The sequence below is a fragment of the Malus sylvestris genome, chromosome 2 (assembly GCF_916048215.2).
Source record: "Malus sylvestris chromosome 2, drMalSylv7.2, whole genome shotgun sequence".
Taxonomy (NCBI): domain Eukaryota; kingdom Viridiplantae; phylum Streptophyta; class Magnoliopsida; order Rosales; family Rosaceae; genus Malus; species Malus sylvestris.
Window position 1 is genome coordinate 26,462,866 of NC_062261.1, and position 16,308 is coordinate 26,479,173.

The following is a 16,308-nucleotide window of genomic DNA, read 5'->3' on the forward strand; positions in this document are numbered from 1 at the left end:
AAGAGTATAAAACTGAAGAGATGAATAGCCATGAAAAAAAAACATGTATCTTGAGCAATTGTGATTATCTCTTATGGGTCCAGAATATATGCAAGACTCCGAATCATTGTTGATAAGGCAAAATAACACTCAGCAAAACCGTAAAACACATTTCAAAACTTTTTATTAGTGAACTAACATATAAGAAATTTGAATACATTTTGGCATGCTACTTTTTGAATTAAATCAAATGAGTCTGTGAACCTTATCATAATGCCATTTGATCTAATATCCATAGAAGATGATCTTTAATATTGGAGATAACTGAGACTTTAGTAGCTATGCTATCAATTCAGCAAACAAACATGTAAATTGTTTTTTTTTTTTTTTCATTATAATACTCCGTGCTACAAACAAAAATAATAAAAAAAACTACTTGATGCTTTTGATGACTGATACCTTCGGTCGAGAACCTTATGACCAAAAATATTTTTATTTTATGTAATACTTCATTTAATTAAGGTTTTTTTTATCACATATGGTCTCTGAAATTGACTCATCCCATCAAGATAGTCTCTGAAATTGAAAATCGTTCAATATAATCCCTGAAAATTTTACCAAATAAAATTACTTACGGATTTTTATCTTATGTAATACTTCATTTACTTCACTTGCTTAAGCAGTTTATGTAATACTTCATGACACACCCCGACCAAGATCAAGGCATATTGGCCATCACGTGAGGATGACGTAGCCATGTGCACAGTGCGGAAGCAATATTAATATAAGAAATGCGAATAAACAAAAAAACCAAACCAACTAGAGCACTAGATAAGATAAGGTGCAAGTGTGAAATTAAGTGTGATTGCACAACTAGAGCATAAGTAGCCTAAGTGCAGTCCAGCAAGACGAATACTAATTATACAACACCCAAAGGTGATCCTACATTGGTGATAATTTGTCAGAACCTCCGTCAAATCCTCGTAAGGGATCAACAAGCACTCCTACCTAAAACTGGAGGGGCGCAAAACAGAAAGTGTGAGTGGGCAAAAACAAAGTTTTCCAAAACCACTTCAACATCAAAGATAGTAACCCCTCGCCGTAAAACCTGTATAATTTCCCAAAAAATAGAATATATACATATCTCAAAACCATGCTTAGAATAGTAATATTCAAAAGTATGCCATGCCAAATATCTCAAAATAACTGAATAAGTAACTCAGGTGAATTAACTCATGAGAAATAACATATCAGCTGGATCCACCTAAAGTAGCCTGTACAGCTAAATCTATAGCTCAACAAGTATGCCTGCACGCGAGTCGGAACCACCTAAAGTGGTCTATACAACAAGACTGGGTGTAAATAAATACGCTCTAGTGCTACGATCATGTGAAGATTGTGCGAATAATCACGGGTCACCTACTAGTCAGAACCACCTATAGTGGTATGTACGACAGGACTGTGCACCTAACTTGGATCCAAGGTGAGCATATGGTGTGGGAGATGAACATCACGTGAAGGACTGTACCCTAACCACGGGCGGGAGTACTAACACCGGGGTGCAGGTTTATGAGCTCTCAACACATTTCACATAATCATCAATTCACATAAATAATCTACAACTCACCTGGTACTTACCTGAGCGTCCACAATGTCAAATCACATCTATGCATACCATACAAATTCATAGTCTAAGCATAAATCAATAGGCATGGCATTTCAAAACATAATTTCATTTAAACACATTTTCTAGGAAATATACCAAGTATATAAGTATATACTGAAAACCAAAAGCCCACTCACTGATATGTGGAAGGGTCATAGCCCCCGAGTCTCGCTTGATTACACTCGTCCTCTGGATAGGTCTCACCTATATGCAAAACAACTATATAAACGTTATTTTAAAGCACAAAACCAAAACTAGGTAATAACTTCTCATACATTGCTCAATTGGGGTGTTTGAATATATCAACTTGATATACTCAACCTCACAAACATCCCCATATTTTTAGCAAAATTTTCCGAGCACCCACACACCCTCACGCGCCTACCAAGGCACGGCCACACATGCGGTCATGCGCAGGCACGTGCCTGGCACACCAAACGAAACAGTTAACGCCGTCAGGGAATATTTCGTTAAATAAAAGCATATGTCGTTAAATATACCTAATGCCATTAGGAATATTCCATCAACTTTGATGGAATATTGGCCTTCTTCTCCGGCGAGTCGCCGGATTCCGTCACTGTCGCCGGAAACTAGGAAAAACTTCAAATCGTCAAATCTTCTTCGTTTCTCAATCAAAATTCATGAAATTTGTACCAATTTGAAGCTTAGGATGAGAGGAACAAATCCTTACCACTTTTAGGTCCTAAAACCCACTAAATCTCGCCAGGAAAACTTCGATACTTCGGCCACCTCTGCAACTCCAGGAACTTGGACTTCCCGACGTCCAAAACCCTTCAAAATTGATCCAGCGTGCTAAAAAGCAAGAATAATACCTTCTTAGGTCTCAAAACAACCGAAAACCTTCACGATCACGTCGGAGAAAATCCACCCCTCACCAGAGCTCTGGTAACTTGAGTTCTACGAGTCCTCACGTCCAACCAAGGGTATAGCTCAACTCCTGGACTTGCAAGGATTCCAAAAACACCAATTACAACCTCGATCCGTGCATGAAAGAGCTGGGTGAAAGCTTGACCGTACAGTTGTATGGAAAATGGAAGAAAATCCGAGAGGGAAGGAGAGAGAGAGAGTCAACGGTTTGGTGTGTGTGTGTGTGTGAGTGTGTGGTCCAGGTTTTTCAACCCCATAAACCATAAAACACTAAAACAAAGTTTAAGTTTCCAATTGGGTCCAAAAACTTAGGAAATGGATTTAATTGGTCAAAATAATAAGCTCATTCCACACAACACAACTCAATGTTAAGGGTAATTTAGTAATTTCCACGCTTTTGAGGATAAATTATTCCATAATTCGGGACGGGCTGTCACACTTCATTTACTTAAGGGTTTTTTATCATTAGTATATTCTTTCAAAGATTTACCAAAATAAAATTGCTTCATATTTTAGACATAATAGAGTAGATATCAAGACCAATACAAAGTTGTCAATAGATTTTCAGCAATAAGATACACTTACTTTAGAATTTACCATAATTAATTCATAAGCTTGATTACTACCATAAAAATATAGAGCAGTTTTAGGTCAAAATAATAGTCCAAAGTAACGTCTCAAAAGGCCAATGCAATCATAACTGCCTATAAGAGCATAGATTATTATTAAATTCACCACAATAAAAAGGTCGTACCCAGTGCACAAGGCTCCCGCTTTACGCAGGGTCTGGGAGAGGTGAATGTCGGCTAGCCTTACCCCCATTTATGGAGAGGCTGCTCCCAAGTCTCGAACCCGAGACCTACTGCTCATGGGCGAAGGCACTTGCCATCGCACCAAGTGCGACCTCTTAAATTCACCACAATACATGGCAAAAAATTACGGAAATTTGCAAAAATTTAGTAGACATATATATGTTGAACATATCAAAAATTCAGGTCGTTTAGTGCCATTAAATCAAGACACAATATGCTTAGTAATTTCCACAATTCATCTTACTTAAATCAAGACACAATATGCTAGAAACATTATGTGCATCTATCATGAATCTATACATCCTTAACAAATTCAATTTCATATCATTTCAATTTCGATGACCAAATGAAACTCAAATAGTCAAATTTCATCCTATAAACAGACATTATAGTTCAAATTGAAAAGGCTTACAAGCATAATACTTAAACAATGTGTACCTTAGCAATCCTTGATTAACCTTCATGGATCCAATACTTTCCATCTACAAGTCTCATGAAGAGACACAAAAATAAATCGTGACACAACCGATTTCCATGTCTTAAAACCACAACTTATAGTGGGGTTCATAGTAGAAATATCGGTAACTGAAGACATGGAACTAAATCCCTAGTAAACTTCATGAAACTATATTAATTTACGCTTGAGGGCAAGAAAATTAACTAGTTCTAGTAATAGATTATATGTCATAAGAGTATCTTCATGAAGAACTTCAACACCTATGGGCAAATGAAGCTCTCACAACTCTTGTAAAATAAAACTCATACTATGCCATCTTAATTAAACTAAAAGAAATGATACACACATGTGGTCACGAAGATTATCCTTTTTATTTTAATTAAAATGCAATATTGATCGAAATAACTTAAAAACATAGTCCTAGCATCAACCAAGTCATTGTGGCTTGCTTAGTTGAAAAGACACTGATAAACTCTAGCCTGAAACAATACAAAATTCACATGGATTAATTAGTTATAAGTGACAAAATTATGATAACCTGATTCAAGTTTCAAGTCTTGCTAACCTATGACATTAGTTTAATAATCTCCTTCATGACTACCTTTTGATTTTCAATTGATCTCTAGAAACCTAACAACATACTTGAAGGAGATTAATCATATATGGAACAAATTGTATAAGAAATGTAATACTACACTTCCACCATAAGAGCATCCCCAATGGGGGCTTTATCCTCCATGAGGCTACCACATTTCTAACCTTAGTGAGAAATTACATCCCCAATGAGCTGGAAACTGGGGCTAGCAACTTCCTTTCTTGGGTAGCATAAATTCAGGCTACATCTAGCCCCAAAAAACAGTGGGTCCCACAAAAAAAGTAACAACCCATGTGAGCAAAATTCTATCACTCTCCCTCCACTTGCAAATACACTTATACTCTCCTTTTATTTTTTTTTTATTTTTTTTTTTCTTATTTATTTTTCTTGCAATTTGGCTAATTAATGATTGTTTTAAATTCCATAAGAATTAAAATTTCAAATTGATTTAACGTTCATGGGCATTGATGGGTGAAATTTTCAAATAATTTTTTTTTTTTCAAAATTGTATGATACTAATTTACCAATTGGTGCTAGGTAAATTGTTGTGTTATACGTGAAAATCAAATTATTTCATAGGGCGAAGTGAGGGTTTGTTTCTTTCAATTAATGAGATTGAAATAAGGAAATCTAATCCAATGAACAATTTCTAAGTAATGAAATCTAACTTTGTCACAATTTGAACCTTTTAGGTTGAAGGGTTCATAAAAAAATTTAAGATAGCACGTCCAAAAATCAACTTAAGAAAGCTAACACACAAAAAAAAAATCATCGCTTAATCAAATTACTAAATAAATAAATATATATAACCCCATATAGAGCCCAAAAGATATAGCCTCTTATTGGGAGAGATTCTTTATAAAGCCCCAAAGATTTCTCAGAACTCTAAAATGGGCTATATCCACCACTTTTCCAGTCTCATATAGAGCCCCTCACTAGGGATGCTCTACGGATGTCAATAATATGAGAAAACATTATGGAGCCAATTTCTTCAAAATAGAAACACTTTATGTTGCAAAAGAATAATACATTCACTTTAATTCATAGCCAATTTGTGATATCACCTAAATACTTTTTTAAGTCAAACGGTTCCTTTTATATATTTATTTCCTTAGTACAAGACTAGTAAACATTAGCATTAAAAATCATACATTAGCCTTGTAAGAACAACCAAATTTTTTTTCTTCCTAAGGAAACATCTCCAGTACATGCATTACTAATGCTTATATACCAAATTATGCTTTTATGTATATATACATATACTACAGAACAGATGATTAACTTGATGGCAATAAGCAATCAACACCAATAGGAAACCTAAGAAAGTGTCACGACATAGGAGGATTATAGCAAATAGACAACAATTATATGAAGCCATGTGTGCCTATATACACAAGTTTGAGAAGCCAGATAAACTCAATTCTAATTCAAACACATCATATGCGAGTTTAGCTTAATCTTAAAATCTGCATTCATGTAGATTAATTCCACAAGACCAGATTGACTACGTACCTGACTTAAGCACAATATCCAATATATTTCCATGCCAAATACTATTTGCCAAAACCTCTCCAACAAGAGAACTTTACTGTTGTTGAAGCTGCCAGAGAAGAATGCAAAACATTCAAATAGGGGCTAAATTTTATATAAACACAATTATAAAGTCATTATGTATATATATATATATATATATATATATATTTGTATTTTACACGTCCCTGCGTGGACTAACTCTAAAACCTAACCCATAACTAAGTACCCACAACTCAGGACCATCCCGGTTTTCATCCCCGCAACGCCCACCGTTATGCAGAAGGACCAGATTTTACAATAAATCAGTGCATACTTGCCAGGTGTTCCATACCTCTTTTAGTGCAAATGCAGTACGCATAAGCATAACCCACTTTCCTTCTTTCCATTTGAGTGACTCAACACTTCATAATTTCCCTTTAAAGGGTAATCAGCCATTTGAATAAGCCGATAGGAATAGTTGCATACAAACGAGATTCCAATTCCGTAGAATATTACAGGACAAGTCTAAATCCTATCACAAATCAATAGCAAGGTATAATCGTTAATTATAAATATGCCAAAACCCCATACAAAAATGGTTTTAGTTGAAACTACCATGAATTATCATACAACAGTTTGCTATATTCATATGGAATTGGTTGCAAGGCATGCGATCACAGGGAATCGACTCATATATGGTCATAATTAACGACAATATAATATATACAGTTGCTCAAGAATTATCACTACATTGTATTGATCCGCTTTCTTGCCTACTAGCCTAAGCTTGTATTGGTTTTAATTATATAATCATATGGGCTATGATACCACTTGTTAGCCTCATATAATTATACGATTGAAACACAATGGTTAAAGAAAGATGACTGGCCTGAAAGTATCGCCATGAACCGCCATTGAGTCGACCGGAACACCAAGAAAAGCTTTAGCAATACCAAAATCTTCTACAAATACCTAGTCAGAACAACTACTTCATGAGAAGCATTATGTTGTGTATGTCTAGGATTTGCAGGACCGTAGCATTTATACAAGCTAAGGGCTAGAGTTTCCGTCCATAAAGAAAACATAATCCCACTTTCTTAGCTACCAAGAAAGGTATCATAATCACATGTAATTAAAGACTCCTCAATCCTACTTATATTATAAGACACTGGATATAATTCTTTTAAGCAAATCACAATCTACATTATTCTCCAGTATTAATTATATTCCTATTACATGTAGTAGACCATTTAAAGGTTGATTTATATTGGATAAATCCAACATTTGTTGGATGATCAAACATGAGGACGGAATAGCTTGAAGCACTTCTATGCAATGCTGCTCCTTATACAACAAACTGATGGGGAATTCTAGGATTGTGATGATGTTAGCGGCGTGCATAGAGACCTCAAACTTATATAGGCTTCATGTCTCAAGAATCTACCCACTAACAGATTTTAGAAACCCTAATGAGCCTATAACTAGAATATTAAATCCCAGGGGATTGTATTCCACACAAGAACCCCTTAGTCTATAGGAATATAACCAGGCCTTCGCTCTTTTCTTAAGACACAACGAATAGCTCACTAATTAAAACTCTAACGCTAATTTATTTCAGATACAACTATCTAAACCAATTAGAGTTGGACTTCAGTATTTGACTACAACACACATGCAAATAAGCCAATATGTATGATGCACCTAACTCCCTGTTGGAAATGGAAAATGGTAGGAATATGCTTAATGAGTCCTCTGCAGTCTTGTTCGCCTAGTTGAATGCCAAAAAGTGTATATCTTCCTCAGAGGCAGATCCATATAGGGACCCGGGGGGTCCCGGGACCCTCCAGAAGTTTGAAGAAACACTTGTGATCGATCTTGGGACCCTCCAAAAATTTGGACAAGTGCAGAGGGACGGATCTATTAAGGGACCTGGGTGGTCCTAGACCACCCAGAAGCTGGGATAATTTCTGTGAGGACCATCGAGGATCACCCAAGTCTGGGAATATGGTGGAGGAGAATAGGAGTGGAGTTGCAGAGTGTTTTGAAACTTCTGGTATTCTGCAAACCAGAAGGAAGAAAGAAGAAGACGACTACGTTTTATTCAAATGACTTGGGAAAACGGTGCGTTTGATGTATGGTTTGAAAGCAAAAGTAAAACGGTGCGTTCGATACAATGTTCTTTAATATACAGTTTTTGCAATTTTTTATTAAAAAAATATGGTTCAACTTTCGAACAAAGTCATAACTTTTCCAATTCCATTTCTAACTCCTAATTGGCTAATCCCATTCTCCAATCACTTCCCCACCCAACCGAAGACCACCCACCAGCACAACCCTAGTCTCCTCCCCAGTCTTCACAAACTAAATAGTTAAACTCCAATTTTAGATAATTTCAATTATATTCTGGATATTTTCACTCCAATTGACAATAAATCTATAATGATACACTTTCGAGTATGAAACATTGTCGGGGACAAGTTTTAGTCTTTGTAATTTGTATTTTCGTCTAATATTTTTTTAAACTTTTATATTGGGACCACTCAATCTTAAAATTCTACTTCTGCCATTGGGTGCAATGGAGAGGCTTGTTGCCTCCATGGATGTTCAAGTAGCAGTGCTTATAATGAAGAAGAAGAGGTTTTTAATTTTTATTTTTAAAAGACCTAACCAAACCAACAAAGTTTTTTAGCCAAGTCATTATAAAAAATTTAAAAACTAAAATATCTGTGCTTTCTCCATAGAGCCTGAGAACCCCGATCTTTTCCAGTAGTCCAAAATTATATTTAAAAACTCGCAGCCCCAATCATCGCAACCTTCCAACTTTAAACCCAAGTTACCCTATCCCCCACCACCATTTGCCGTTCTACTACCTTCAGTTGCCTAATTTTATTTCTTCCAAATTCATATAAGTTTTTTAATCCCAGGCTCTAGTCCCAACTCCCAATTGATAATATATATGTTACATTAACAAATTTTATCTTTGTAGAGTCACTAATTGTTTTATGTTGCTAAGGAGAATTTGTTGGTTTTATTACCCTTGAGATTAATCTTGATTTATTCAATGAACCAAATTCAATAGAAAATAATGATATGGAACTAAATTAGTCTAATATTTTTTTGAACTTTTATCTTGGATCCCCCGGTCTTGAAATCTTGGATCCGCCCCTAATCTTACTCATACCCCACTTTATTATTCCTTACCAGCTCATCTACTCTCTAGTTTCCACACCCACCTTGGAAGTTCTAATTAAAACTTTTACTAAACGTAGAGTCTTCAGTATCCCTAAAAAGAACCCCAACTAAACCGGTTTAATCAAAATTAATGGAAGGATTGTCTTCCCTTCTTATGTAATGTCATTGAAACTATGAGTCCTCCATTATTTTATTGGATTATCTTTGTATTTGTAGATAATTTTCTTTATATTCAAATGATCCTCTTCACTAGTTGTGTGGGTTTGATGGTAGCGGGACTTCGAATTGTGGTGAATTTATTTATTTATTTTTTTTTTGCTACTGGGGCATGGGAAACATGCACGCGTTCCCGAAAGCACATAATAGGGCCCTCGTTGCATCTAATAGGGATGCAGGACTTGGGCCAGCGCAGTGATGGCCATTGGATTTCCAATTGCTAGTTTTTTGGACCGTTGAATTTCCAATGGTCAAAAAAATTGAATTTGAAATATAACGGCTAGTGACGTGGCAAACTCTGGACCGTTCAATTTTGAGATCAACGATCCAGGTTTTTCGGCCGAAATTTTTTCTTTTTAAAATTAGGAAAATGCCAGAAATCTTACCGTTGGCCATGTATCCAATTTTGGGCTATTGGATTTCAATCTTTTTGAAATTCAATGGTCCATATTAATTAACTTAATAAAAATTGTTAAAAAATACAGAAAAAATAAAACAAAAATTTATTATTTTTTTTCTATAAATACCTAACCATCATCCACCCTACACCACATTTCAATATTTCAACACTTTCATCCAAGGTTTCATATACTTTTGTGTGCAAAAAAATGGCTAATTGGACCCTCATCGAAGATGTTACGTTGTGTGAATGATGGGTTAAAGCTACTCATGACCCGATTACGAGTAATGAGAAGCAGTTACGAGAACTTTGGAGTAAAATTAATATCGTTTTGCGAGAAGCTTGGAAAAGGCTAAAGAAGTGCTCAAGGTCTTCAAGGTCGTTGGAAAAAAAACTCAACCAATCGTTTACTTGTTGGAAAAAAGCCTTCTTTCAAGCTACCAATAATATGATTAGTGGCAGAAGTTTAGCGGATCAGGTGACAATATTTTTATTTATTTATTTGTATTACAACCACATTATATAATATTGTCTTATCCCGCATTAATTACCTCGATTATAAAATTGTTTTCTACCACATTTTATAGACACTTCAAGCACAAGTTTGGTACAATGCTAACAACAAAAACAAATCATCTACCGTAAAAAATTTTGGAATGTTGTCAAAGATTGTCCCAGATACAAAATTGTGTCAACCAGTCCAGAAGTTGTCATGCACGACATCCCTCTAGACTCTTGGCCAAAAGCAGACCCGGACCAACAGGAAGGCGATGCATTTGAAGTGCCAAAAGGGACGCCTGAAGTGACTATACAAAATATATGGAGTCCGTCCCTAAGGCCTCAAGATAAAAAGGCAGCAAAGAAAAAAAGGAGTTCTTCCAAAAGTGACTATACAAAATATATGGATGAACTTGCTCGTCATGGTGAACTAAACTTGGCGCAGGACGCATCTAGAAATGAGGCAAAAGCTGCGAATATGCAAGCAATCTTAGCAGCTACTGAGAGATGTGATGTGGCTAATGAGAGACAAAGACAACTACTTAATCAAGAAATGGAGATGCTTAGAGAAGAAAGGATGGCTCAACAAGATCGTGACACTATGAACAAGCCTTTAGAAGGAATGACTCTGAATTCTAAATATTTTTTGTCATCAGAAAAAGAGTACGTGGCACGAAAAAGGCGTGGAAGAAACGAAGGGACAAGTGGAGGGGGTCCTAGCTACACAAATCCTAGCAACAAAGATCCCAGCAACACATATCCTAGCTACTCAAACTTTATGTAATTTGGTATTTATTTTTAGTATTTTATGTAATTTCTTATTTATTTTTAGTACTTTATGTAATTTCTTATTTATTAAATTGGGTACTTTACTTAAACTAAGAGCATGTTTATTCAAACAAAATAAAACTACAAAAGCACACCAAATAAACTAAAAAAAAAACACACCAAATAAAATTATATAAAAACACCAAATAAAATTACATAAACATACCAAATAAACTTAAAAAACACAAAAAAATAAAATTATATAAACACACCAAAATTGTACTTTTGGATAATGACACATGGCATGATAATATTGGTAAAAAATCCTATCCGAAATTAAAAATAAAATTATTTTTTATTATTTAAAAAATAATAATATTTTAATACGAATTGACTAGGCAATTTAGTTTAGGAGTGGAGGTACACTTGGGCAGTTACTACTCACTGTAGTCAATTACTATTCATTTGGGTGAACTGAATTGACTCTTGACTAGGGGTTTTTAGGGGTGAACTTGCTCTAACATAAAGACTTGTTTTTTTATTAGGCAGAGGTGAAACATAACAAACCATATCGATCACTTTATTACATTATGGAGATATATACTACCAGAACTGTGTTTCTAAGAAATTTTATGTAATATTATGTAGCACTGAATGATCTACAAAATAAATACTGAGATTCAAAGTATAAATCTAAATCGTTTTGAAAATCAAATTTAACAGTTGAAACACCTATAATATTGAATGATATGTAACATTAAAACCACTCTGCTTCTAGTAACTTTTCTCCAAACAAAAGTTGTTTGTTTGCATCCTTTAAAATCTCAACTGAGGTTCGCCTTCAATTTAATTTTGTCAAAGGATTGACTTATTTTTCAATGGAGACAGGAGTGACATAGCTACAATCTTTAATGTGCATTGAAGAAATCTGTTACATGGGTAAGATGATGTCCAATAAACTCCAAAAGCACGAGCTTCGATTTAACTACGAATTTTGGTCAATTTTTGAGGTCTCATTTGTCCTCGAGTCACTTTCCCAGCAGATTCATGGGTGTCTTTGGATACTTTCCCAAGATATGTACGTAAGTAAATGTTAAATTATCATATTCTATACAACAAAGCTTAGCTGCTTAAAAATAAGCATGAGCTACTGCTCTCATTCAATAACAACTTAACAAGTATCTAAGTTATTAGTTCAAATTCTAATTGTTCAATTTTTTTGAACATTTGTCAAGTTGTAATTGTATGAAAGCAGAAGTTGCTGCTTATTAAGCAGCAAAGCTTTGTTCTATTTTATAATACTTTGGAGAACTCCATGATTTTGTATCTCCGCATCCGCATGGCCATTACCCTATTCCAAAACTTCAACTAACCAAAGAAAAATATCGGATAGTGAAGTTGTGAAAAGTATTAGCTTTTCACAATATGCACAAAAAATAAATAGAGATCACATCAACCATGTGCGTATAAAATAACATATTCATATTTAACCAGCTATTTATTAGGAAAATTACTGAAAATGACTTGAAAACTTTAAGTTTTAACGAAAATGATAAAATAAAGAGTAAAGTGAATAATACCATGATTGACTTTTTAGTGTAAAAATGTGGTTTTTCGTTAAAGTGAATAGTACCATGAACTTTTCGTTAAAATTCTCTTATTTATTTGATGTATTCAAATTATGAAACGATCTTTTTATTCAAATGATCTTTAAGTAAAAATTAAAAAATTGAACCGTTTTGATTGTATAATTTGTACAATAAATATACTTTGAAGGAATACAAGTAAGTACTATAAAAAAAAAAACGAAGTTAGCTTTTATGGTACAATACTCTCATTAAGTCATTCTCATCCCCACCTTCTTCCTTAAATTGCAAAGGAAAAAAAAATAACAACAAAGTCTTATTTCATTATAAAGGGAGAGGGGGGAAAGCAACCCAAAAACTCTTAGGAAGTCTCTTATTCTAATACTACTTTCGTCCAATCTTGCTTAACTTCGAAATGAGGAGGAGGGGGAATGCAACCCAAAAACTCTCAGGAAGTCCCTTATTCTAATACTACTCTCGTCCAATCTCGCTTAACTTGGAAATGGGAAGGGGGGGGAGAACGCAACCCAAAAACTCTTAGGAAGTCCCTTATTCTAATACTACTCTCGTCCAATCTCGCTTAACTTCGAAATTTTGATGGGATCCAATGAATTCGATAGGTTGACCAATTTCATAGTTGGGTGTGGTGGAATTCATCATATTCTTCATTTTTGGGTTTGACTATATATCCATGGCGTAGATAGTTGGACAGGTTCAGTTTCGTGTCAACCTGTGTGAGAGAGAAAGATGTGAGTTTCTTCTGGAACTACTACTTCTATATATTATTGTTGTCAACTTCAGAAGTTGGTTGAATTCTCTTCTTTTTATCCAAACTTTGAATTCTCTTCTTCCTACATTGCCTAACCATTAAAGCTTTGCCAACCGCCTACTTTATTATTCACATACATAAAAAAGAAAGAGAAAGCCAAGCAAGAAAGGAAACCTGTGCGGTTCTCACCAACCCTCCCAACCTCCCAACCCTTTTCAAATTATTGGAGAAATAATTGACAGAGGTATTTTCTTTCTTTGAGATTTAGGGTTTAATATTTGGTTCTTTCATTCTTTCGTTGTTCTTTCCTTGGTTTTTACTCATCTGGGTCAGGATTTCTGTAACCATTTTTGTCTGTTGCTTTCTCTGCAAGTTAGTTTTTTGTTCCATCCTGATTTCCCATCTAGGTTTTCACTCTTTTGTTCTTCTCTTTAATCTGACAACCATTTGTGATTTCATCTCTTTTTTCATCAGGGTTTTGCATAATTAATCTGTTTATTCAATCTGTGGTTTCATTGAATTACTGCATTTCTGTACTATGATTCTTAATTATTTAATTTTTTTTAAGTAAACATTTTCTCTGTGATTTGCTTGATTTTTTTGTTCTAGAATTTTAGCATATTTATTTAAAAACTTGGGAATTTTAATCGAGTTTTGATCAAGAACAAAATGTTGATTCTTTCTTATATTCATGTGAGAATTCAGTGGTAGGTTTAATTTTCTACAAACGATTCAATGGCAGGCGGAGGGAATTGCTGTAGGATTCTAGACAATGAAGTGCTTCTACTATTTCAAGGACAAAGCTAGGAGCAGGGAACAAAGATCTGCTCCAGAACTGAAAGAAGAAACAAAATCGGATTATTCAGGTGGCGGCGACAGGGTCATTAAGTCCACCTGTTCCGCGAATTCACCCCGCGGTATACCAGAAATGTACGAAGAGAAGGCTCATAATTTGCGGGCGTTTACATTCGCGGAGCTCAGGCAGGCAACAAATGACTTCAGTAGGCTGCTTAAGATCGGAGAAGGCGGATTTGGGAATGTATACAGAGGTTCAATTAAGGCCGCTGATGACAAGGGCAGCGATCCAGTCGTTGTCGCCATTAAAAAGCTTAACAATGATGGCTTACAGGTATGGAAGTTTAAGCATCTTCCTAGTAATTGAATCTCTTTACATATTTCTTATAATTCTCTGTTTTCTCACACAGGGTCACAAGCAGTGGGTGGCCGAAGTTCAATTTTTGAGTGTTGTGGAGCACCCGAATCTTGTCAAACTAATCGGATACTGTGCTGTTGATGGAGAAAGAGGGATTCAACGACTGCTTGTCTATGAATTCATGCCCAACCGAAGTTTAGAAGATCATCTGTTCAACAAGGTGTACTCAACCGTACCTTGGGAGACAAGGTTACAGATAATACTTGGAGCAGCTCAAGGATTGGCGTATCTGCACCAAGGATTGGAAGTTCAGGTTAGCTCTAAACATCGATATTGAAAATCGGTTTTTACAAACCAACCTACTTATGTTCTTGAAGTTTCATGTCGGTTGTTTTAAACTCCCAGATCTTTCATGTGATGTTGGGATGGATCAGGCATATTTTGAATATGTAGTCCTCTGCTCATGTCACATTACAGACTTTATCCTTCGTAAGATCTACGCTCACTTCTGGTTCTGGGGGTGAGGCGGATATCCGAATTTCAGAATGTACTTCCCTTCTTTGCATAAGGCCAACCCGGAAATTTTTCATTGACCCCTCTTCCACATCGATTTTTTATGCCCCATCTCTGCACCCCATTCCCTGCGCCAACCGTTCCATTAGTTTTATTCTCTGCAAGACAGACTACAGTATCTTCTTCTTGCTATTTTCAACATTTCCGGCTTATTCGTAATCGTTGTTATTCCGATGTTTCTTCTGCTGTTGATGAAGGTAATCTATCGAGATTTCAAATGCGCAAATGTGTTACTGGATGACAACTTTAAACCGAAGCTTTCGGACTTTGGGCTTGCTAGGGAGGGGCCAATGGTTGGCCATACTCATGTTTCAACTGCAGTAAGTATTGCATTCACTTATTTCTCACCAGCATTTGTAGCTTGTATACTAGCCTACCTATGCAAACTCTGCTTCGAAAAAAGTTAATGAATTTTTCTCGTGATCAGGTAGTGGGGACTTATGGGTACGCTGCTCCAGATTACATCGAGACAGGCCATCTCACAGCGAAGAGTGATGTCTGGAGTTTCGGTGTGGTGCTGTATGAGATTCTTACGGGCAGGCGATCACTGGAGAGAAACCGGCCAAGAACAGAACAGAAACTTTTGGAATGGGTGAAACAGTTCCCTTGTGATGGAAAAAAGTTTGGCTTGATAATGGATAGCAGGCTGGAAAACAAGTATTCTATCACCGCGGCAAGAAAGATAGCTAATCTGGCCGAAAGTTGCCTGTCAAAGAGCGCAAAAGATCGGCCAACAATGAGTCAGGTAGTAGACAAACTGAAGCAGATTATCCAAGACTCCGAAGAGGGAATCCCATCCGACAGAAGTTCTGAATCCGTTGAGAATGACCAAGCCGACTCGGTAACAAAGCCGAGACAGTTGGAGGCCTCAGAGTCATGGCAGAGGCGAATGGCTCACCTGGCCAAACTAGGCGAGCATGTGGAGAGCGCTAGTAGAAGAAGATTCATGATTATGCAGAGGGCAAGGGTGACATGATGGATAATTCCCCAGGCGTAGTTGTAACTTGTTTTCGGGTCGTTTCTGAGATCAAATGATGAGGAAAAAGTAGTGCAGAAAAGGAAATAAGTGAGCTAATTGACTTGTCGATCCAACTTTTTCTCGAGTTGGATGGTTTTTTTGGTACAGTTGTTAAAGCCATCAGAGATTCTCAGAGAATCAGTCTTTTCCATGTATAGGTGATTTAATTTATGCATATGCTAAGGCTATTTGTTTTCTTCCCTTTTTGCCCTTCTTTCCAGATCAA

General features: G+C 35.9%; 1 protein-coding gene across 5 annotated transcripts; it reads left to right on the forward strand.

Moving 5' to 3' along the window:
- The first annotated feature begins 13,414 nt into the window (after positions 1-13,414).
- LOC126610308 (probable serine/threonine-protein kinase PBL19) lies at positions 13,415-16,279 on the forward strand. Of its 5 annotated transcripts, none has more exons than XM_050278345.1 (5): positions 13,415-13,582; positions 14,044-14,467; positions 14,544-14,804; positions 15,262-15,384; positions 15,492-16,279. In XM_050278345.1, the coding sequence occupies exons 2-5, from the start codon at positions 14,111-14,113 to the stop codon at positions 16,038-16,040; spliced, it is 1,290 nt and encodes a 429-aa protein (XP_050134302.1). In that variant the 5' UTR covers positions 13,415-13,582; positions 14,044-14,110; the 3' UTR covers positions 16,041-16,279. The 5 variants fall into 5 exon arrangements, with proteins under 5 accessions (XP_050134302.1, XP_050134291.1, XP_050134313.1 ...); XM_050278334.1 differs by having other exon boundaries at positions 14,081-14,467; XM_050278356.1 differs by lacking the exon at positions 13,415-13,582 and adding an exon at positions 13,601-13,710 and having other exon boundaries at positions 14,081-14,467.
- Positions 16,280-16,308: the final 29 nt, after the last annotated feature.